General features: G+C 41.6%; 1 protein-coding gene across 5 annotated transcripts in view; it reads left to right on the forward strand.

Annotated features, from left to right (window-relative positions):
- The window catches only part of Ccdc112 (coiled-coil domain containing 112), a 132,133-nt gene that overhangs the window by 81,712 nt on the left and 24,818 nt on the right, over positions 1-25,603 (forward strand). The window contains exon 1 of one of the 5 annotated variants that reach the window (XM_034517803.2): positions 19,041-19,269. The exons of the other annotated variants lie outside the window; for them this stretch is intronic. Within the exon in view, the coding sequence (XP_034373694.1) occupies positions 19,153-19,269 (117 nt within the window). The 5' untranslated portion in view covers positions 19,041-19,152. Of the gene's footprint in view, positions 1-19,040; positions 19,270-25,603 lie in introns of those variants that run through there. 5 annotated transcript variants of the gene reach the window in all.

A 25,603-nucleotide genomic window follows, 5' to 3' on the forward strand; every position in this document is an offset into this window, starting at 1 on the left:
AGTTAATGAGCAACAGGGCCCAACTTCCAGCTGGAGGAACCCAGAGCGTTCCCAGCATGGCGACTGCCCACAGCATGGCGGGAGGAACCCTGGGATCCCAGTCATATTTTTTCCTTACAAGTTTCTACTAATCTCCTTCTCACATAATTTTGTTTTCCTCTTCTTCCTAGTGTTAAACGGGATTAAATACCATCTCCATAGATATTTTTAGTAATCTTGCTATGTGGCTATATGGTCATACAAATATTTTGTTTAAAGTATTTGAATTTTTTCAAATCCTACTTATCCTCTTATGATCCACTTGTCCTACTCTGTTCTGAGGATGTATCCGCATTAATATATATTATTTCTAACTGCTGTGTAGCATTCCATTATATGAGCAATGCACTTCATGTTTTTCCTTAGAAAGAACAATGCTGTAATTGGCTTACCTTGGGTATGTTAGATTTTTCTGTGGTAAGCGTCCGTGAGTTATCAGATGCTAGTAAATATAACAGACATACCCGGAAACTTCAGTAGTTTAATGAAACCCATTACTTATCCATGTAAAGGTCATATAGGTAAGGGGTAGGAAAGACCCATCCGTCCTATAGAGCCAATCAGAGACCCAGACTGAAGGAGGGTTTGCCTTTTTTTAAAGATCAGCCTGTGCGTCAATGCCCAGCCAGAAGATCAACCTTTTAATCTCTGTAGGTCAGAAGTTATGTCCACTCATTTACTCTGATAAAATTATCATTCTTAAATTACAGCCTACAAAAACCCAGGACACCTAAATGCCTAGAAAGAACAGTGACCTCACTGACCTCATCCACAAAGCTACCTGACCTATGAAAGAGGAACGTGATTTCTGATGGGCACACTGACTATTCCTGCCGTTGCCCAACACTGGCATTGCCAGTGCTTTCAAGGAAGAGCTATTGGATATTGAGGGGTTGTTTTTTTTTTTTTTTTTTTTTTTTTTTTTTTCTTTCAGGGCCTTTTCCTGTGCTTAGAATGGTGATGCAAGTAGGAGGGGCTTGGTAGCAGCAAAAATACTACGCCCACTCCTAGCTTCTGCTTGTCACCATGTCTGTGCTCAATGAAAGAAACTTTGTGGGCTAAGACAAGGGTAAGGCAGAGGCTTCCTCTCATCACCATTTCCCAGTCTCTGAGAGAGACTGCAGTGGCCACAAGTAGGTGCCAAGAAACCTTGCAAGTGCCAATTTCCAAGAAAACGATTGGAAGAACAGACTCGTTCAGCCATATGTTAATGCAACAGAAATGCCAAGGGCAGGCTTTCTCAGGCCAACAATTTCAAGATGTAAACAGGTCTCTACCCTACCCTTCTAGAAACGGGACTACCTTCAGAACCTCAAGCCATCTGTTCACCTAGCTCTGACTGAAAGAGAGAAAGACATAAAACAAACCATGTAGAAATTGATTTCAAATAAACATCAGTATCAAGGGGATGAAAAGGGCTGGGGAAGAGTTTTAGATCTGTTTTTTAAAAACAAGCTTTAAAATAAGAAGAATTGTCAACCAAACAAAAATACTCTCGGCAAAGTGCAGATCAGTCACCTCAGTAGAACTTTCTATAGCGAGTTTGGATAATATCATGTATTACCGTGATAATTTTGTATCTATAATTACTTGACAGTTGACAATTATATGAGACCCATGAAAGGTATAGTAAGTGCAATTGAGAGACTCTCAGCTCTCCTATGTGGCCATATATTATACACCCACCAGAAAGAGTATCAGTGTGTGTTATGCAGTATCTCTAAGCTATTTGTTAAATGTAAAATCAAATATACTTACATAAAACAAACAGTTGTATAAAAGCATACTTAGCCGGGCAGTGGTGGCGCACGCCTTTAATCCCAGCACTTGGGAGGCAGAGGCAGGCGGATTTCTGAGTTCGAGGCCAGCCTGGTCTACAGAGTGAGTTCCAGGACAGCCAGGGCTACACAGAGAAACCCTGTCTCGAAAAAACCAAAAAAAAAAAAAAAGCATACTTACATAAACATATGTAGCACATATAAGAAAGAGTCTCCAAGATTATAAACAAACAAACAAAAAAAACCCATGAATTATATTTGCAAAAGCTGCTTCAACAGAGGAAGTAAGAAAGTTAAAGAGTCACAAGCTGCTTGTCATCTCACAATTTTAAGTGTCTGGATTAGCTGTACAAACGTGTGCACATATGTGTGAATTTGTGTGGTTGTGTTTAAATGTGAGGAAGGGTATGGTACAGTAATCAGTTCAACCTTCTATTAAGTATGCATTCTCAAACTAAAGATTAAACTTCTGTATGAGTGGACTTAGTAACTATCATTACAGTTAAAGGCGGGCTGGAGAGATGGCTCAGCAGTTAAGAGTACTGGCTGCTCTACCAGATGACTAGAGTTTGATTCCCAGCACCTATATGATGGCTCACAATTGTGTGTAATTTCAGTTCCAAGGGATCTGATCCTCTCTTCTGGTCTCTGTGGGTACCAGGCACACACATGGTACACAGACCCATGTACAGGTAAAATAATCATATACATAAAATAAGTAAATAAAATATTTAAAAATAACAAGAAGAGAAAAGCCAGATTTTATAAGATGTAGCTTCTATTTCTTTAGTGTCTTGATCAGTCGACCACCTGAAGAAATACGATTCAGATGTTAAAGAATAGCTGTGGTTCTGTAAGGGCTTCTCAGTGCTGGGGCCATGTCCCTGCAGAATGGTCTTCTTGCAAGTCTGCAAGAAACAGACTTGACCTTGTTCAGGGGGTTATTGACAGAGAAGAATAGGAGGAATCACAAATAGAGTGAAACAGCCCAGAAGCATATTCACAGAATGGCCAGGTCTAAAGGAACACATGTAAAAGTACTAAGCACACTTTACAGATATGATCAGCTCATGTTTCCTTGTTGATAAGAATTGATTATTTTTATTTTTATTATATCATATTTTACTTATTTATTTTTGTTTGCATTTTGAGACAAGGCCTCATTATGTAATATATATATATATATATATATATATATATATATATATATATATATATTCACTGTATAGATCATGTGGGCCTCCAGCTCACAGAGATCCACCTGCCTCTGCCTCCCAAGTATTAGAATTAAAGGTATTTGTTACCACACTTGGCTTGATTACTTTTTAAAATGATTGTTTCCATGTGTTCTACTGAGGACAGAATTCTTTGGATTATTTAGGGTTATGTTGCCAGCTAATACATTTTGCATTAAAATGTTTCTGATCAGTCACACTAAAACTCAATAGATACATAAAGAAAATATGTTATATACACAAATTGATATATTTATTCATAAAGAATACAGTTATGTCATTTATAAGAAAATAGATGCCATCATATTAACCAAAAGTAAGCCAGTCTCAGAAGAAAAAAAATAAGAAAAACAACAACAAAACCCAAAGCAACCCCAGTTTTTTCATGTGAAGAACCTATTAGAAAGAAAGAAAGAAAGAAAGAAAGAAAGAAAGAAAGAAAGAAAGGGGTGGAGGGAGAATGGGGAAAGGGGATAACATCCAAAATGTAAATAAAATATCCAATAAAAATTTAATTTAAAAAAAAAGAAATAAAAGAAGGAAGGAAGGAAGGAAGGAAGGAAGGAAGGAAGAAAAGGCATTTTAGTGAAAAAAAGGGACCATTTTGGAGGAGGAGGAGCTGCCAGCTGGAGGAGAAAGAATAAGGACTGGAAGCAGGGGAGTATGGTCGAAATACATTGTATTCATGTATGAAAATGGCACATTATTACTATTATTGTTGTTGTTGTCTTACAGTTTTACTGCTGTGAACAGATACCATGACCAAGGCAACTCTTACAAAGACAACATTTAATTAGGGCTGGCTTATAGGTTCAGATATTCAGTCCATTATTATCAAGGTGGGAGCATGGCAGCATCCAGGCAGGCATGGTACAGAAGGAGCTGAAAGTTTCTGCTTCGTCTGAAGGCCACTAGAAGACTGGCTCCCATGTGATTAGGAGAAGGGTCTCATTGCCCATACCCACAGTGACACACTTCCTTCAACAAGGCCACTCCTTGAGCCAAGCATATTAAATCCAATTATTATTATTATTATTATTATTATTATTATTATTTTACACAAAATACACAATAATAGCATTTTAAAAACACAGAGGTCTGCTTCTTTGCCACCCTTACCTGGTGACAGCATTTGAGAATCCCTCAAAGGGGAGCAGTAGTATTGTCCTCGCTGATTGCAAATTACACTCACCGTCCACATCCACTGACACACAGGTTGACTTTCCACTCAGCTTTCCTTAAAGAGTCAAAGATCAATGGTAGCTGGGCCTCAGGCCACTGTGACTGTCCACTCAGGAAGGAAATTATCCCAACTCAAAGACAATCGTCATCTGATTCTTTTTTTAAAAAGAGAGTAAGGAGAGAAAGATCACATATATCGTTCTAGGAAGTTGTGATCTTAGTACCACACAGCTTTGACATTCTAGGAGTGGGTTCTTTTGGGGTGACGTCTCCAAAGGTGCGTCTGAATTATGACTAAGTTTCTATTTTTTTCTACAGATTCACTGATTAGCCTTATTGAAAGGAAATTTGTGGCATGGTTTGATGCTGAGATCAGGGAACCAAACAGGAGTAGAAACAGTGACCTGGTTTCCCTGGAAACAGAAGAAAGTGCTGGTTTATAGGTCACTTTTTTTTTGTACCAGAAGCCTCTGATTAAAGTAGATTATAGCCTGCAGGTCCTTCACCTGTCTTTCACATAAATAAAATTTCCCAAGAGTGCCCTTCCAGCCCCACTCACCAAATGAATAATTGACACAAAGCCATTTTGGCCCATATAAATTACATTTTCCCCCCTCCTGTGCTCAGTAGAAACTTGGTTTTCTCAAACGTCGTAATGTGAACTTCTGTTCAAAGGCAAAAATGAATTATAAACGGGGGTCTGACATTCGAGAACTCCGTGATTCTAGAATATGATGTAGGAAGTCATGAGCTCTGTCTCACAAAAGCAACTGAAGACTTATGCTATACTTTGACGTTAACTCAAGATTTATTTGTATGTCGCACGAATCAGATTTTGTTGTTTTTGTTTTTATTTCGGAAAATAAGCTTTCTCTAGCTACTTTAAGAACATACTTCAGGAAAGATTTTGAAAAGTCTCAGAGCCTCAGTGATAGTGGCTAGGGGACAACAAATAGATATCACATAGGAGTCTCGAAGCAGAGTGGCTGCAGGAGGCTCCGGGTGCAGGCAGCACCCACCAGCTGTGTGCACCGGACTCCTTTTGGAATCTGACCACGGCATACAGAAAGGGGCTGACTCTCCATCCACCCGGCATGGCGGGTGTTGACAGATGCCTCACATGTCTCCTCCTGAGGTCTCAATCAGATGACAGTGACTGGCAGGGTTTGGTCCTGAAGTCTAAGATGTTGAGAGGTTGGGTCGTTGTTTGTTTGTTTTTATTTTTACTTCCCCTTTGGAGCACAAACTGAGAAATCAGAACATTCTCCAAATATGAACCCGGCTCAAAGGTATTAATTACTTTCTAGGGGTGTGATAAAACAGCATGACCAAAAGTGACTTACAGAAGAGTTTATGTTGGCTTATGGCTCCAAAAACAGAGTCTATAATGTTAGGAGGTGGGGATGGGGTGGGGTAGGGAGATGAAGTGTTGCCATAGCAGCAGGTGGCTGGGCCAGGAAGCTAAGGAATCTTCAACCACACGCAGAAAGAGTGAACTAAGAGTTCAGAGAAGCTATAAAACCTCAAAGCCTGTCTGCTTTGGTGTACTTTCTATAGCAAGGCTACACCAACCTAAAAGGTTCTAAAATCTTCCCAAACAGTACAACTGGGGACCAGTATTTAAATATGTGAACCTATGGGGAACATTTCTCATTCAAACCACACATGACCAAAACAAAACAAAACAAAACAAATGACTTCAGTGAAATGGTATGACCACAGTACCCTTTGAAGACCTATAAGCGCACTCTTGGCCAATGGGATCCAGACAGTGGGCAGAGGTCAAAAAGATCATTTTTCCTTCCCTTCTGTTGGACCGCCTTCAGATGCAGCAGCTCATTGCGCCTCACCGACCATGCCATCGTGTAGTACTAAAACGGCACCTGGTACCAACAGTAGCCTGGCTCAAGCCTCCATTCTGTCTACAGCTGCCTCGCTGGCTTCTGCCTCACTCTTGTGCCCCAGGTTGTACCTCCTCCAACATGCAACAAGTGGCACCACACAACCCTCCCCTCCCCGCGGCTCTGACTTCTAAGGGAACATGGTTTATAAATACATTGTATTGCAGATGCGAAGTTTTCTCATTACAGTCTTCGCCTGGTCTCTATGTGCAGTTAGCTTCACGTACTTATCACTGACGAAGCCCGTGTGATTTGTAAGCCTACATTTCCATCACTAGCACTTGCGCTGGAAACTTCTTTTCTACTATCTCTAATTTATCTGTATCTTCTGGGGGAGGGCTGGGGGGGGAGGACTGCTCTCTAAGAGGTCAGGGTTGTGAGAGCGGGGTGGACAGTGAGGCTGTCCGCTCTCAGATTTGCTGCTAGTCTCCAGCTTCCATTTAGAGGCTCCATGCTTTGCTATAGCCATGAGCTTCCTTTTCCTAAGCAAGCCTCCCTGCCTGACTCCTCCATGTCCTCCCTTGCTTTATTGTCTCTCCCAGGAAGTTGTTTTCTTGTCCCCTATTACTATAATGAACTGTTTCTGGGACTAGATGTCTTTAAACGCCGGCCCTGTCTGTTACATTTTTAATGAAGGCTTCTTCACGATGTCTCCAGCTTAAACTCGAATTGAACTGTACACTCCTATAACTACTTTGTGCGTCACATATTTATATGAGTTGCATTGGACTCCAGCCTTTGCCACTATCGGGCCTGCATTCCCCAACTTGACAGGAGGATACTCGTTGCCATGGCATTAAGTGGAGAATGTAATGAGCATATGAGAAAAGCCAGTGGATGAATGTTGATGGAATAACTGACTAAACCACTCTTGCCTTGGTCCCTGGGGTATGTTGGGAGAATAATTGGAAGAATTCCCTAGTCAAGTGCTTCCTTGGGGGTGGGGATGGGGGTGGGGATGGGGATGGGGGTGGGGATGGGCGTGGGGTGGGGTGGGGGTGGGGTGGGGGTTAGAAAGGCTCTAGGCAACCTGCACTCTGTAGCAAGACCCCATTCAAAGAAAATATTACAATGATATTCACAGAAAAAGAATTCATCTATTAAATATATAATTTGGGAAAGTGGATTTGTTTTGGAGACTAGATGTCAGTTGGCTCCATTTGAGAAGCTGAATATGAGAGAGAGAGAGAGGGTGTTTATTTGCCTGCCTGGATTCTAACGAGAAGGCTTCCTCCTCTTGCTACTGACAGATCACGACAAGAACATTCCAATTTTCATGCACGAAAGATGAAAAATGTTTTCTCATTTGCAGAGTCAAATGCAGCCAGTTCTTTTAAAAACCTGTCTCTCGGCTGACATCTGGTGGACTAAATCTAAAATGCAGTTTTATAAAGGAAAGATGGTGTTCTCAGATCTCACAGGTAGAAAATCATTAAAGACTTACAGCCAAGTTGACTGAAGGCTAATTTTGCTTAACCTGCTGGCATTGAGTTATTCCTAAATAGACATAATGCTGTGAGGTTTGATGGACAAAGCTCTCTTGTGCTGCAGTACATCTGGCAGGCTGTAAATCCTCAAACTTCTGCCATAGTTAACTGAGAGTGAAATTTAATCCTTTAAACATCTTCCAACATAAAGAGACACATTAGCTATAGAAAGATAAAAATGGGTTCCTATTGGACTTCTTGGTGGCAACACAACATAGGAAAAAAAACCCAAATTCTTAGGCATGTGAAACCTTAAGAGGTGGAGGGGGGCGGAGCATAAACATGGGAAGAATCTGTCCTACTTAGGCTTCTTGTCAGCTTGACACAAGCCTGGGTCATCTAAAAGAATTTCAAATAAGTAAATGCCTCCATTAGATTGGCCTGTAGGCAAGTCTGTGATGGCATTTTCTTGATTAATGATCAATGTGGGAAGGTCCAGCCCATTGTGGGCAGTGCCATCCCTGCAGGGGTCCTTGGGTGTAGAAGAGAGCAAACTGAGGATGCCAGGAGGAGGCAGGAGGAGGCAGGAGGAGGCAGGAGGAGGCAGGAGGAGGCAGGAGGAGGCAGGAGGAGGCAGGAGGAGGCAGGAGGAGGCAGGAGGAGGCAGGAGGAGGCAGGAGGAGGCAGGAGGAGGCAGGAAGTTCCTTCTCCGTCTCTGCTACAGTTTCTGCCTCCAGGTTTCTGTCTTGACTTCCTGCCTTGACTTCCCTGCAGGCTGGACTGTGAGCTCTAAGATGAAATATATCCTTTCTTCCTCAAGTTTCTTTTGGTCACAGTGTTGATCAAAGCAGTTTAAAAACCTAACTAAGCCAGCTGGTTATTAGGGAGGAGGAGTGGAGCTGTGTGAAACACGAGAAGAGAGGGTAATGGAGGGGTGGATACTCCCATCAAAGGATATCAAAGGATATCGTGTGTGCCTATGAAAACACCACAGCGAACCCCTTCATTCCATATAATTAATATATACTAAAAATGTGTTCAGGGCTCTGAGGTAAATTTTATTTCTGTCTTGCTTATCTTTCAACTGACAAAATAAACATATTTTCAGGCTTGCATGTGCAGGAATGCTGACCGTGCGTGATTCTTCCCTACAGTGGTAACTGATTTAAAGTGTCATCTTTATCAAACTCTAATTTACCACATTTCTGTTTCTAGAATGTGTGTGTTCCAGTAAATACTTGCTACAGCTACTCAAAATTACTGCACAGTAGTGCAGTGTAATAGTAGTGCAAGCCTTTGATCCTGACACACCGGAGGCAGAGGCAGGGGGAATCTCTGTGAGTTCCAAGTCAGCCTGTTCTACATACTTAGTCAGAATGGCCAAGACTAACTACAGAAGACCGGTTTCAAAAAAAAAATATTACTACCACATTGTTTTACTGAAAATTACTAAATATTTTTATTTGAATATATTTTCTTATGGGTTGTAAGGTTCTCAAGCTTCCTAATGCAATTTAATTAACCCTTTAATACAATTGCTTATGTTGTGGTGATCCCCAACCATTAAATTACTTTTGTTGCTACTTCAAAACTGTAAGTTTGCTACTGTTATGAATTGTAATGTAAATACATGATATGTGACTCCCAAGGGGGTCTCAACCCACAGTTGAGAACTGCTTCTGTAGCCCAATATGCTATTACCATTTCTTTTAGGATCTGGGACCATAGCTTAAGTCGCACAGAACTTGCCCAGTATGTGTGAAGCCCTGGGTTTGATTCACAGCACTGCAAACGATACACAAATATAAACATAGTCTGTTTTTTTATAGCTTCATTTTATTCTGGTACATAGTCAGGAAACATCATGGTGAAGAAACTGACAATGTCCATTCTAGAATGGAGATTTTTTACTTCAATTCATTATTAGGTAAGTTTTGTTTTTAGGTATAGCAAAGTGGTTCTGTATTCCAAGTCTGTTTTTTAACTGTGGCAACTGAATTTTTTCTTCTTCTTTCTTTCGATTTTAATTTTTTGAGATGGGTGGGGGGGAGGAGGTCTCAGTATGTTACCCAGGATGATTTCAAAGCTCAGGGGTGTTTGTTTGTTTGTTTGTTTTTGGTTTTTCGAGACATGGTGTTTCTGTGTATCCATGGCTGTCCTGGAACTCACTCTGTAGACCAGGCTGGCCTCCAACTCAGAAATCCGCCTGCCTCTCCAGGATGATTTCAAACTCATGATCCTCCTGCCTCAGCCTCCCAAGTAGCTGGGATTACAGACACACCTGGCTTCAAGGCAACTGACTTCTGTAGGCAAACTTTGTTTTCATTGATCCCATATGTTCTTGCATTGTTTGCAGTGGGTTTATATTTGAGGTTACAGAATTTTCCAGGTATACGACCATTTATAAACAGGGATCTCAGTATCAACGTCCAACGTTTACAACTCCTTTCTTGTCTTATTCCTTGGTTAGCTTTCCAGAAGTTTGCTAAGTGAAAATGGAGACTGCAGAGTGATCATCTTGCTGTTGGCTTTAGTGTTTCTTCCCTGAGCAAAATAATGGCCTTTGACAAATGTTAAACTTTTCTGTTTTATTAAGATTGTTAGCCAGATGGTGGTGGTGGCGCACCTTTAATTTCAGTACTTAGGAGACAGAGGCAGGCAGATCTCTGAGTTTGAGGCCAGCCTGGTCTACAGAGTGAGTTCCAGGACATGGCCAGGGCTACACAGAGAAACCCTGTCTCGAAAAACAAAAAACAAAAACAAAGAAACAAACAAACAACAACAACAAAAAGATTGTTATAATAAAATTAAGTATGTCAAAATTTGTTGAATGTTCTTTTGGGGAATATTTGGAGAAAAAAAAAATTTTTTTTAACCTTCAGTCAATTTTACCAGGCAGACAACCGAAAGGAACTTATGGATTTAAGCAGGGGCTCAATTGCTTTTGAATTAAAGGTAAACAAAAGCAGGTTGACTACTCTGTAAAATGGGCCTACAAGGGACAAACATTCAGAATAAGGAAGTTGCCCTCCTGGCCAATCTTTGCTGAGTGTGCCATCTTTGTGTCATCTAAAAAACGAGAACCTGAAAAAGTCCTCTGAGCACATAGTCACCAGAACACTCGTAAGGGTCCAAAAATCGCTGAAGGAAGACCCCAGGCTCAAATAGTATGCAAAGACAAAGAGGGTTAATTCTGTGGAAACAACTGGCATGCAGAAGTCAACCATTCATGACAACCACAAGGGAGCTTGCAGGCCCCTTTTTATGCAGGGCCAGAGAAATTTTCTAGAACAATTAGGTAATCTCTAATGTGATTGGCTCCTACCAAAGCAGTAACATTAGTACAATTTTGAATGGCTACTATGTTGGTTCTTCTATATTTGGAAAGCGGGTTAGGTGGGCTGGAGAGGTGGCTCAGTGGTTAGGAGCATTGACTGTTCTTCAGGAGTTCAATTCCCAGCAACCACATGGTGGCTCACAACCATCTGTAATGGGATCTGAAGAGAATGACAGTGTACTCATACATAAAATAAATAAAAAATAAAATCTTAAAAAAAAAAGAAAGTGGGTTAAGTAATTTAAATTTTAATTGGTGGGTGAAGGGGAGGTCACATGGGTCAGCTTCTGATGGGCTTGTGCCAGATGGTCTGAGGTCTGCACTCCTTTGTCAGGAACTTTTAACCACAGGATGAGATAAGGCTGCCCAGCAAGGACACCCATCTTGAGATAAGATATTTTCCCATACTTATGGTTATCTCCAGGCATCCTTGGGAGTGGGGTTTATAACCTTGTTCCTGGGATTTATGGTCTGTTCCTGGAACTGGAAACTTATGGCCTGTTTCCTGGGACTGATGGCTTTCCTTTTGAAGTCAGGTCTGTTAGACGTCTGGTGTTAGACATCCATGTGGAACCAGACCAAAGAGTTCCGGGGCGGGGGGTATTCAGGAGATAGGACAAAGGTGGGGGGGGGGAGAAGTAGAAGAAGATGGAAGAAGAGTAGAGGCTGGCCATGACCATATGGAGAGAGGGGGAAGGGAAGGGAGAGGGAAGAGAGGACAGAGAGAAGCTAGAGGCAAGAGATCAAGAGATCAAGAAGGGGGGGGGGCAAGCAGCCCCTTTTATAGTGGGCCAGGCCTACCTGGCTGTTGCCAGGTAACTGTGGGGAGGAGCATACCTGGCTGTTGCCAAGCAACTGTGGAGGTGGAGTTTAAAACAAGGTCTGGTTCTGAAATGGAGACAAATGGGGTTTATGCCATCCTTTCACTCGAAACGCACAGAACTAAGAAAGCATATTAAAAGCTGCAAGAGAAAAAGATAATGTAACCTATAAGGGCAGACTTACTAGAACAACTCCTGACTTCTTGATGGAGAGACTCTAAAATCCAGAAGGACCTAGATGGTTGTTCTGCAGACTCTAAGATACCACAGATGACAGGTCAGAGTACTATATCCAGCAAAATTTTCAATTACAATAAATGGAGAAAATAAAACATTCTATGATGAAATCAAGTTTAAGCAGTATCTATCTGTAAATCCATCCCTATAGAAGGCACTAGGGGAAAAACTCCAACCTAAAGAGGTTAGCCACACCTGAGAAAACATAAGGAATAAATAATCCCAAACTAGCATATCAAAAGAGGGGAAACTCTCTCAGCGCGCATACACACACACACACACACACACACACACACACACGCTCATACACACAAGCTCACATACACACACCACTTCAATAAAACAACAGAAATCAACAAACACTGCTCATGGATATCTTTCAATATCAATGATCTCAATTTCTCAAATAAAAAGACACAGACTAACAAAAGGGATGAGAGAACAGAACCCACCCTTCTGCTGCATCCAAGAAACACAACTACATCAGGAACAGATATCACCTCAGGATGAAAGGATGGGGAAAAAACATTCCAAGCAAATGTGCTTAAGAAGCAAGCTGGTGTGGCCATTTTAATACTGGACAAAATAGACTTCACACCTAAAAGAATCAGAAGAGAAGAACACCACAAACTCATCAAAGGAAAGATTCATCAAGAAAACATTTTAACTCTTAACAACCAGCAACCAAACACAATGGCACAAGTCCGTAAAAGAAACACTACTACAGTTTACATCACTTAGTGGCCCTCACACACTGACAGTGGGAGATTTCAGTACACCAATCTTGCAATAGGTCATCCGGACAAAAACTAAATGCCAGAACTAACTGACAGTATAAACCGATTGGTTGAGGGACAGGAGTGGGGGAGGGGGAAGGGCTCCTCTTGATATCTCTGTGTTACAGCTCTTTTAGCCAAAAGCCTTCTCCGACCTTCTTCAGTGAAACAGCTCCTTTAGATGACTTAGCTTGTACAGATACACTTTATTCCAGGTGGGCATGAATACATACACTTTATTTGGGGTAAACTAAGGGTATATATGGACCTTGGAAAGTGAAAAGGAATTTTCAAGGTAAGTGAAAACCATTGGTTAGATTTTGAAAGGGCTGTGAATAGCTCATTTGCATAGAGAGGTATCCCAGAAATCCCAGGTACTTGCTGGGCAGGTTCTTGGGTGGGAGAGAGGGGGATAGAGAGTTAAAGTTGTAGGTCTGCAGAGTACTACACACCTTCTCCAGGCAGAGGGTATGTAGGGTCTGGATCCCCAGACATGATCAGATAAGGTGAAGCCCTGCTGGTAAAGGGAGTCCTCCATTTGGTGCAGAGCTCAGAGAAGCTATCAGGTGATAGCAGGACAAACTTCGACCTTAATTAGCAGGGTTTCCCTGCAATGGGGAACAGCAAAGGACTCAGGTAATTTGAGAAGCAGGGTGCAGAGTCTTTATTCTTAGTCATACTGTTAAAGCTTGTAGAGTGAAAAATTATAAAGACCATTTTATGAAATATATATATGCTTTTTCTTTACCCTAAACCTGAGCAAAAGAATGCAAGTTCCAGAAGGCGGAACTGAATGTAAGATTTCAGGTTTTCACCCGGGACACATTCCAGGTGGAGGGCATTATCACTGAATCAGAGGACACTTGCTAGATTAACATTCCTCAAGCCTCAGGGAAGAAAAATAGTTAATCTGAAATAGTTGGTAAATGACAGGGCAGGGCACAGTGACGTGGTAAAGCTACATTCTTGAGAGGAATGAGTGTGCAGAGTGATTTTCACATGACTCTGGATCATTTGGGCTGGATTCCTCTGGAATGTTCCACTGTTCTTGATTACCCCTCCCTTCCTTGGTCTTCCCAGTGTTATGTTCAAAATTTGTAAAACAACCAATCATGTGTAACCGCTCGAAAATGCCTTCCTTTCCCCACCCCATGCTATAAAAAAAAAACCCTCAGCTTGCGGGCCATTTGTCAAAATTCTGTTCCTGCGTGGACCAGCAGTTTTGACCGTTGACTAGCCAACTCTCCCCAATAAACCTCTGTTGATTGCATCCAGGTATGGTTTCTTGTGATTTTTGGATGGTTGTGATTTCCTGAGACTTGAGGAAGGGTCTCCCGAGTCTGAGGGTCTTCAAGCTCTGATTACAAAATGCAACGTGTATAAAAATACCAATCTGTAATGTTTGGGTTTTTTTTTTTCTTACTGTAGAAGGAATAACTTCTTATATTTTACTAATTGTGCTATTTTTCAGAAGATGAATGTGAAGAACATGATGTCTGTCCAAGGAAATACTTGGAGTGGGAAGGCAGCATTCTGCCATAACTTTGCAAACATCCTCATTTTTCAAGAAATGTCTGGCAAGTGCTTTGTCTTGGCCTCATGTCAGCCATATTTTGTAACATATCATTGAATATAGCTGTTTGATGTTTGTTTTGTCAATTTTTGATGTTAAGAGGTTTCTTTCCAGACCATTAAAAAATAACAAAGCCGGGCAGTGGTGGCACATGCCTTAAATCCCAGCACTTGAGAGACAGAGGCAGGTGGATTTCTGAGTTTGAGGCCAGCCTGGTCTACAGAGTGAGTTCCAGGCCAGCCAGGACTACACAGAGAAGCCCTGTCTCAAACAAACAATCAATCAATGTAAACATATATGATGTGTTTATAAAAAGATAAAGGGGTGGATATATGTTCTATGGATGTGTGGGGGAAGGGGGTGCCTTGGCAGGCCCATGTTGAGGCATCCCTTCCCCGAGGGACCAGCCACAGGACTGTATAGCATAGAATAGAGTTTATTCAGGACATGGGGAGGAGAGTCAAGAGGGTAGTAGAGGCAGAGAAAATGAAAGGCAGAGAGAGAGAGAGAAGAGAAGAGGAGAGGAGCCAGCCATGAGCACATGGAGAGAGAGGGGGGAAGAGAAAGGGAAGGGAAACAGAAAAAGAGCAAGAGAGGAGCAAGAGAGCAAGGAGGGGGCAAGCAGCCCCTTTTATAGTGAGTCACTACCTGGCTGTTGCCAGGTAACTGTGGAGCGGAGCTTAGACAGAATGCTAACAATATAAGCATAGGAAAAATTTGCAATCTTAAGTTGATTAAATGGATTTAGCTTACCCCAAGTCATCAGTAATATCCACCAATAATCCATCACCCGATAGTCCATGCATCTGTTCTGCAAATGTGATTAATATCAGACTGTAATTTCATTATCTCCTGAGCCATTTTACCATAATTTATTAAATGTTTTCTAACCTCATCCCAGGAGAACAAGGTCCCATTCTAACATACAGGAATAACACAGAACCGAGTCACGTTCCAAGCCCATCTTAATTACAGTTTCTTTTGTAAGCCAACAACTTCGTTACCCTAATATAACCACAGCCAATTTTAAATGGTGATTTCAGTGTGTAGCATACTATCCATATGTCTTCGAGCGTTCCATAATTTTCCTGAATCAGGGGACCATCTTTGAATATAATGTATGTTTTGAATGCTTTGATGTAGATCTGCTCCTGTAGTAACATCAGTGGTAGACGGCAATGATTCTCAGTCCAATGGCAATAATTAGTTCAACCATTCTTTCAGGCCTTTTCTTTATTTGATTCCATATATGATAAAACATAGACATGGAAGAAGGTTATTCTCAAGCTTGAGCTATCTGTACAGATATCCAAACATTAGTCTGGGCTCAGAGTACATAAATGCTCTGGGAGCTCAAATGAACAGTACTAGTATTTAAACATTATATAATGTATAATTAGGACAGGACACAAATCCTTCAGACTGATTCCAAGTAGTTTCTCCATCATAAACCAATAAGAAAGACAAACATAATGTCATACTATTAAGAGATACTTTTTTTTGTTGTAAAAGAGCACATAATCTCATTGCTGGAAATATTTTTCCACATGTTTCCATTCCAGACCCAAATGTTACCCAATGCTGATATTAATTTCCAAAGACGTTCTTGAGCAGCTCCGTTCTCCATATGAGGAGAGGGAGGGGACATTCCACTCCCATGCCTGACTAACCCCTCAGATCCATCACTATGGATAGTGATGGTTATTACTATCATGAAACAATCTTAAGTCTTTGTTGCCTTTCTGTTTGGTGTGAGCACAGCTATTGGATCAGGGTCTTTTCCTGACAGAAAATGGCATCATAGCCTTTTAATATTGATTGAGAAATTTTATCAGTATAATGGACTAATTTTTGACTGTTTTATTAGGTTAAAAACAGCAATCCAGTGATTGTGGCATAATTTTGGTAAAATATACCTGATAGAGAATGGTGAGCTGGTAAAATTGTGTACTCTGATACTCTGTTGTTGGGTTGATAGTCACTTGGAAACGTTTTATCTCTTGATCTATTGACCCATTGTTACTAGAAGATATTTTTCACTGTCTCTGGGAACACTTTTTTAGATGTGATGACATCTAAAGTCTATTTAACTGAAATTAACAAAACTGTTGCAGCCTTGACAAATAGGGCTGCTATTTGTGTAATAATCTTTTTCCATCCCTTCATTTTAAAGCTATTTTGTATCCTTTAAGCAAATGTTTGTGTCTTACAAAAAGGACACATTTAGGGTTTGCTTTCTGTCTCTCCTGACAATCTTGGTCTTTCTACATAATTATCAATATAACTGGACTTCCATCTATCATTTATTATTTATCCCCTATGTCTCATTCCTACTTGGTTTTTCTGTTCTGTTTTCCTGCTTTTTCTTTCCTTATTTATTTTCTTTCTAATTGTTTTATTTGGGTTACCATTGCTTTGATGAAACTCCATGACTAAAAGCAAGTTGGGGAGGAAAGGGTTTATTTGGCTTACATTGTCACATCTCTGTTTATCATCAAAGGAAGTCAGGACAGGGACCCAAACAGAGCCAGAACCTAGAGGCAGGAGCTGATGTAGAGGCCATGGAGGGGTGCTGCTTACTGGCTTCCTCCCATGCCTGCTTTCTTAATGAACCCAAGACCACTAGCCCAGAGACAGTACCACCTACAGTGGGCTTGGCACCCCCCCCCATCAATCACTAGTTATGAAAATGCCTTACAGTTAAATCTTATGGAGATATTTTCTCAATTGAGGTTGCCTCCCTTCAAATAGCTCTAGTTTGTGTGTCAAGTTAACATAACACTAGCCAGCACAGTCCCATTGCTGAAGATAGCACCTACACAACTCACTGAACATGGAGTTCAGTAAATACATGAATTGGTATTTACATAGAGCCTTCCTCCTATATTCTAGCATCTTTGATACAGAAAAGTACTCTGCAGGCTATGACAAGAAAAATGTAAACACCAACCCAGCCATAAACCCCTTGATCAACACTGGCGTCCTGCCTCCAAAATAGGCTTGCTAGGGCAATAGTGGCACAAAACTTGTGGGAGTGACCAACCAATATCTGATTTGACTTAAGCCCACTCTATGAGATGGAACTCAAATCTGACACTGGTCGTGACACCAAGAACCTAAAACTAGATAGTTCAGTGACTTAGGATAAAACCAAACACTTCTGTTCTATAAAACAAACAAACAAACAAACAAAAATAACAACAAAAGAATCATAACGAAGTGACTCCTAATGACATTCTGCTATACTCATAGATCAGTGCCTTGCTCAGCCATCATCAGAGAAGCTTTCTCCTCTAGCAGATAGGAACAAATCCAAAGACCCAGAACCAGACATGATGCAGAGAATGAGATACCTTAGAACACTCATCCCTAAAGGGGATATCTCTAACAAATCCCTCTTTCAGAGTTCAGGGATCCCTGTGGAAGAAAAGACAGAAAAAATAAAATAAAAGCCAGATGGACTAAAGGATGTCAAGAAAGCAAAGCCCTCTAAAGCAATCTGATTGAAGCATGTATGAACTCACAGACTGAGGTAGCATGCATACAAGGCTTGCATGGGTCTGCATTAGTCCTTTGCATATATATTATGGCTTCCAGTTTAGTGTTTTTATGGGATTCCAGAGTGTGAGAATGAGTGGGTCTCTGTTTTTGTTTCCTTCTCTTGGGTTCTTTTTCTTCTGTTTGTTTAATTTGTCCAATTCCAATGTGTTTTGTTTTATCTTATTATTTTTTATTATTATCCCCCAAGAAGCAGGTTTTCTAACGAGAGACTGAAAGGGAGTGGATCCAGGTAGGAGGTGAGGTTGGGAGGAAATGAGAAGAGAGAAAAGTAAAGGAAACTAAGCAGAATATATTATGTGAGAAATATATTTTCGATAAAAGGAAAAAATGAGAGCCTGTCACAATTCTCATTGGAACAATTCTGAGAAGGAGCATACCTTCTAATTTTTTACCTCTGGATCAGCAAGCAGATACAAGACCTGTCAGTCCCAGACTCTCTCTGTGCATGCTGCTAGCTATCCTAGAATGGATCCTCGCCTTATTTCAGTGTTTTGAAATCATATTTTGCATAAATGCATTGATCTGATCTGCAAACAATCTACTTTGAGAACCCTAGCTGCAGAGGATCTTGGAGATCTGTGGATTGCCTCTGAGAGGAAGATCTATTTTCTCAACTTCCCACCCAGGGTCTTAGGAATCTCTCATTCCACGAATACAGTCCAAGACAGCAGCTATGTCTTTCCTGGCTCGGACACCTACTTTTGAGGGGAATGTTTTTTAATTTGAAAATATGAAGTAACATGTATTATCATTACCAAGCACGTGAAACAGAAATAGAAAACAGTTCTATCATATGAAAAATACATACGTTGGTATAACACGAATAGAATTTAAAGGAAGACAAAGCATTTCTCAGCAGTTATGGGCATGAGCGAACAGAACAGACACCAGCACTAACAAAGCTCATAGAAATACAAAACTGAGCAGAACCGCGTTGCGTTACCCCACCCCGTACCCACCTTGCCCCTCAGAAAGGTTCAGTACCCTCACCCCTAAAACGTACACGCTGGGATTGGCCCCGCCTCTTCCAAGCCCTGCCTTTAACTCTGCCCCCTCCCTTGCGCTCCCACCTGAGTCTTCAGCAGCCACGCCCCGGAGAGCCCCGCCCTCAACCTGCCTGTCCCTGCATGGCCACGCCCCGCGAAGCCACGCCCCTTAGGGCTAGGCGGGGTCGGCTTCGCGCTCCGCCCCAGTGGTCCAGCAGTTCGGAACCGTGTGCGGAGCGTGGGAGAACGCCCACGGGAGCTGATCCCGCGCACGGGCGCGGGAGGCTCGGCGCGGAAACATGGCGGCTCTGACTACCGTGGTGGTGGCGGCGGCGGCCACAGCAGTCGCCGGGGCGGTGGCGGGGGCGGGCGCGGCCGCGGGGACCGGCGTGGGAGCGGCGCCGACGCCGCAACAGGTAACGGCGGAGGCTCCGGCCTTGCTCCAGGCGGGCCTGACGTTTGAAGGCTCTTAGAGCCACGGCCGTGCGGGGCTGTGTCAGGCCTCAGTTTGAGAGGACTCCCTTTCTTTAAAAAAAATAGGAGCTAGTGATGGGAGCTCTGGGTATTAAGTCGCCAGTGGCCCAGGGCTCCACGCTGGCTTGGAGTCTGAGAACCAAGAAGTGGATCTGTTTGATTGCATCGGTGCTAGGATACAAGGAGGGACCGGATAGGTGTTTTCCAAGATGGGGGTCCTAAGGACCCCAGTCTCCACATGGTGGAATGGAAATCTTTTGTTTAGATGATCAGATCCCTTTTCTGCTTCAGTGTTGTTGGTGGGTTTTTTTTTTTTTTCCTATAGCACTTAAATACCACGGGATATAAGTACCAGTTAGGGAGACATTTTCGGAAGCTTTAGACATTGTCTGCCAAGGACTGTACCTGTTGTGTGCCCAACATATTTGAGGTAGTAGGCATTTACTAAATATTTGTGGTTCAGTTCAGACATAAAGGAAAACTACAGTGAAGTGAGGAGTCTCCATCTTTTCTAAGGGCATACAGTGTTCTTTCTCGTGTGAAGTTAAGGAAATTACATCTAGGGAAGATTTTTTTTCTTTTTTAAATTTAATTCAATTTATCTGTTTGTGTGGGGGGGAGGGTTTGTTTTTGTTTTGTTTTTTTCGAGACAGGGTTTCTCTGTGTAGCCCTGGCTGTCCTGGAACTCACTCTGTAGACCAGGCTGGCCTCGAACTCAGAAATCTGCCTCTGCCTCCCAAGTATTGGGACTAAAGGCATGCGCCACCACTGCCTGGCTTATTTTATTTTATTGGATATTTTATTTACGTTTCAGTTGTTGTCCCCTTACCCCATTTCCCCCCCCCCCCCCACACACACACCCAGGAACCTCTCATCCCATCCCCCCCCTCCTGCTTTTATGAGGATGTGCCCTCACCTATCCCCCAACTCCCACCTCCCCACCCTCGAATTCCCCCACACTGGGCATCCAGCCTTAGGGAAGATTTTCTGATACATCCTTTTGTTTTTCTCCTTATTCTCTCTGTATCTATATAGTTCTAAACTCCCATGTATATTAAGAGAAAAATATATAATACATTTTAAAAATAGATTATGTAAAATATTTTAAGTATGTATTTTTTAAAAATGCATGACCACTGGGTTGTGGTGTATGCCTGTAATCCCAGCATTTCAAGAGGCAGAGGTGGGAATGTTAAGAGTTAGAGGCCAGTATAGGCTGTACAATGCAAACTTTTCTCAAAAACAAAAGGAAACAAAAATTTTAAAATGGTCTTATTTCCAGTGGTATAATTACATTGAATGTCTTTTTTCATGACAACTTTCTGCCATACTGTAGAAAGCCAACATGACTTTCCCACCTAAATCATTATAATGTTGTACATCCTGATGTACCTTTCTTACCAGCTTCCTGACACTGTTATTGGCATACACTATCATGATTCTGCTTCAGTGATTTGCAAACGTTGTATTTGCCTTTTCGGGGGTTGGATCAGAATGACCTGTGGGTCTGTGTCACTGTATGACATTTAGCAATCCCCGGAGACACCTTCGGTTGTCACAAAAGTCAGAGTACTAATTACTAACTACTACTACTGAAAGGTGCTACTAACACCTAGTAGAGACTGGAAGATAGTCCCTCCCTGAAGAATTATCTGTTCAATAATGTCAGTATACTGAGACTGAAAAACTCTATGTTAAGTTAAAATAGGGGCTCACTTAGTGAGGTGCTTGTTGCATAAGTTTGAGGACCCAAGTTGAAGGCTGAGCAACACAGCATGCACCAGTTGTCCTAGTGCTGGAGAGTTGGAGGCAGATCCCTGGGATTTGCTGGCCAGCCAGCGTAGTCACATCAGTGAGCTCTGTTCAGTGAGAGAACCTGTCTAATAAAATAAAATAAGGTGGAGAGAAATGAAGGAAGACACCTAACATCAGCCACTGACATCCACATATATGTGTGCCAACACATAAACTGTACACATGTGAAAAAGTTAGGATCATTGATGTACTATGATGTGATGTTTTGAACAAGTTGATGTGTTGTCTGTCTGTCATACTCTTCCCAATATCTCCATGCTACACACACACTTGCACATACAAAACCTGTACTCTAGCACTGAACTTCAATATTTGTTGATGGTTAAATGGACATTTGAACTAACCCTAAAACCTTAAATGTTGACTTGAGAAAAGATATTTCTTATCATAATAATCTCATGATTTTAAAAATCTCTGCCAAAAGATCTAAAGTTCCTGTTACCAGAGTTCCCTTGACAAAATGCATCAGAAGGGGTGATGTAAACATCAGAAATTAATTTCCTCATTTTCTTTTTAGAGGCTTGATGTCCTGAGGGTTAGTTTCTTGTGAGGTTACTCCATGTCTTCTTGATGTCTTCATATGGTCTTTTACGATTCCAGATATGGGCTGGAAAGATGGCTCACATGATAAAAGCACTGTTCTTCAAGAAGACCTGGGTTTGATTTCCAGCACCCACATGCTGACTCACAAACATTAATTCCAGGAAATCCAAAGCTCTCTTCTCGATTATACAGATAAGAGTCACATACATGGTGCACAGACATACATACAAGCAAAATACCCATACACATAAAATAAATCTTAAAAAAAAAAAAGGCTCCAGATGTTCTAAAGAAAGGTTCTTTAAGAAGCAGGAAACAAACAACTCAGAAGCTTCAAGAAGTCCCTGAAACTGACCAAATGCACTAGGGCCTTCCCTCTCTAAGTTTACATAAGTGGGAAGGACTGCTGAGAAACAGTCTCAGACCAGACCAGCTTCCTAGAAGAGGTAGATGAGACAAGCTACCTGGAAGAAGCAGCGACCAGCGACACTGCCTGGAAAAGTCACTCTCCAGCCTGTTGGACTGCTTGTACGCTGTGCAGTGAGCTTCAGGTTTCCAGCTTTCATGAGCTATCACCCATGCTGAGATGGACTTTTAGTGTTGCAGATGTGTTTGAATAATTTCTTCTCCTGTAAGTCACCCCTCCTCTGTACTCTGTAAGTAACCCCCATAAAACTCATTGGTTCACCAAGTTGAATTTTGGCAGTTGTTCTTTATACTGGCTGGTTTTATCAACTTGACACAAGCTATAGTCATCAGGGAAAAAAGAGGCTCAACTGAGGAAATGCCTTCTTGAGATCCAGCTGTGGGGCATTTTTTTGATTGGCAATGAGTTGGGCAGGGCCCAGAACATTTTGGGTAGTGCCATCCGTGTGCTGGTGGTCCTGAGTTTTATTAAGGAAGCAGGCTGAGCAAGCCAAGGGAAGCAAGCCAGCAAGCAGCATCCCTCCATGGCCTTTGCATCAGCTTCTGTCTCCAGGTTTCTGGCCTAATTGAGTTCCTATCCTAACTTCCTTTGATGATGAACAGCAGTGTGGAACTGTAAAGCTGAATAAACCCTTTCCTTTCCACCTTGCTTTTGGTCATGGTGTTTTGCCAAAGCAATAGAAACCCTAACTAAAGCATCCTTACTTTGGTCTGTTGGACTGAGTGGATCTTTGTTCATAACTCTTCAGGAAGAGTCACACAGCCCTTTTCAAGGTTGAAAAGTACTCTTCTCAAATTTCCTATTTGTTCCTACTAGCTGTTCTTTCAGCCATATTGGTTGTTGAATTATGACTTTAAAACATTGAAAAACTTAATTATTGTTTGTGTATATCTGTATGTGCACATACACACGTGCATATGCCTGAATACCACGAGTACATGTGGCATAGTAAGCTTTTTTACCTGCTGAGCTACCTTGCCAGCCCCCTTTTTGAAGACTCTTAACAACATCGCACTAATGTTTTTGAACCAGGTGTTAGACCAGAGACAGAGCTTTATATCTTTTGGTTCTGGTGGACTTCCCTGTAATGAGCTGAATTTTCTGTCTCTTGGCTGACTGGAATAGCCCTTCAATAATAATTCCATGGGGCCTAAGAGGAGGCTCAGTGGTGAAGATCTACTCTTCTGGAGGGCCAGAGTTTGGCTCCTAGCACCTACATTGGGTGGTTCATAACCCACCTCTAACTCCAGCTCCAGGGGATCTGATGCCCTCTTCTGGTCTCCCTGGAAGACTCTAGAATGAAGAAAGCCTCGCCAAGCCTCGCCAATACCTTATATTAATTAATAGTTTAGTGAACAAATTATATACTTATGTGGCTCAATGAGGTACTTTGATAAATGTATCTAGCATAGAATTGTTAAATAAAAGCTAATTGTATCCATTCTATCTCAATTTTTTTTGTAGTCAGACATTTGGAAACGTATCTTTCCACTTGCTAAGTATTTTTATTGGCTAGAGTCAACTTACTGTACATAACTCAAAATTTCCTGTACTAGGTACCTGTCATTGGTGTGACAAGATTCCTGACAAGTTGATGAAGTGTTTATTTGGGGCTCATGGTTTGAGGGGATACCGTCTATTGTGGAGAGGAAAATGTGTTAGTGGGAGTGCAAGGCACTTGCTCACACTGCGTCTATGGTGAAGAAGCAAGAAAAATGAATGCTGGGACTCGGCTCCTTTCCTTTTCTTTCTTCCCAGACACCAGCCCATACAGTGGTGCTGTCCACATGAAGGGTAGTACAATTAACCAGTAACTCCTCATTCCTGTTCTTCTCTCCAGTCTCTGGTGACCATAATTCTCTGTCTTTTTCTATTAAATCAGCTTTTTAAAAAATAAGTAAATCTTTTTTTAAAAAAACATTGTCTTTTTAAAAAAATTATTTATTTATTATGTATACAGTGTTCTGCCTTCATATATGCTTGCAAGCCATAAGAGGGCACCAGATCTCATTATAGATGGCTATGAGTCACCATACGGTTGTTGAGAATTGAACTCAGGACCTTTGGAAGAGCAGTCAGTGCTCTTAACTTCCGACCCATCTCTGCAGCCTAAAATCAGCTTTTGTTGAAGAATTTTCATATAATAAGACCATGTGGTATTTGTCTGTGTCTGCTGTTTTATATTTAGTGGAATGTTCTCTAAGTTTACACCTGGACTTTAGGCCTGATTTGTAGAAGTGTTATTTTTCAGCCACTAAGTGTGTGGTAGACCAATTTTTGGTTAGTTTGTTATGTGGTAAGAGGAAGCAGGGAGAAAGGCCCGAGAAATCTTCATCTTCGTCTGACTGGAGTTCTGTGCTGATGAAAAGGAAAAGCTGGCCTGCATGTTGACGTGTGCTGCTGTAGCATAGTGATGTCCTTCCCTCCCCAAAGGGACTGAGGTACGCATTAGGTCAAAGTGTTCAGGACAGTCTCTGGTGACTGTTAGCCGACAGCTAAGCTAACTGAGGTTGTAGTGCCACATGAGACAAAGATAAAGACTTTACAAAATTAGTTCATAAGTTGACTAAACATACAACAACAAAACAAAGTACAGAAGCCTTGCTTTCTGCTTTAGGCCTTGCCACAATATATTGTGTTCAGTTCCTAACAAAAAGAAATTATGAAGTGGAAAGAACAAAATACAGTTCACACTTAGGAAGGAGTAAACAGTAAAGAGGTACTAGACATGAGTGTGCTAGGCGGACGTATACTTTATGGTGGTATTTTTGTTTGTTTACTTTGAGATGGGTACGTGCTATGTTGCACAAGCTGATCTAAAACCCAAGGGTTCAGTGATCTCCTGCTTTGATCTTGAGGGCAGCTGGGACTCCAGATGTACTACCATGCACAGCCTTAATCATCTTCTCATCTATTTTAAATATGTTAAAAAGCCGAAGGGAATCATATCTAAAGAAATAAAAAAAATGTGAGAATGCTATCAGAGAGAGAGAATTAAATCAAGTTTTGGGGGTTAAAAGGTGCAAGAAATGGAAACATCACCAGAGAGGCTCACCCCACCCCAGGTTTAGCTGGAAGAAAAAGAATCTGCAAGCTTGAATATAGGATAACAGATTATACTGTCTGGAAAGGCAGAAGAAGATGGTGAAGATAATAAACATTGTCGAAGGCTCAGTCTGTGGCTCTGAAAATGTGATGGAAACCATTCTCACTGTAGAAGACCCAGAAACAGTGTGTGAACCAGCAACCAGAGGCTGGACTATAATCTTCAAATACCTGCCCTAGTGACCTACTTCCACAGTTAGTTTCCACCTCCTGAAGGTTCCACAGGCTCTCAAAATAGAATCACCAGCTAGTGAACAAGCATTCAAAACATGAGCCTGTTGGAGTAATTTGAGATTCCAACTGTAACCTCCACTCCTAGCCCTCAAAACTCATGCCATCTTATAATGCAAAATGCATTTGAGAGACTTCAAAAGTTCCAGTATGGT

The sequence above is a fragment of the Arvicanthis niloticus genome, chromosome 14 (genome assembly GCF_011762505.2).
Source record: "Arvicanthis niloticus isolate mArvNil1 chromosome 14, mArvNil1.pat.X, whole genome shotgun sequence".
Lineage (NCBI taxonomy): Eukaryota > Metazoa > Chordata > Mammalia > Rodentia > Muridae > Arvicanthis > Arvicanthis niloticus.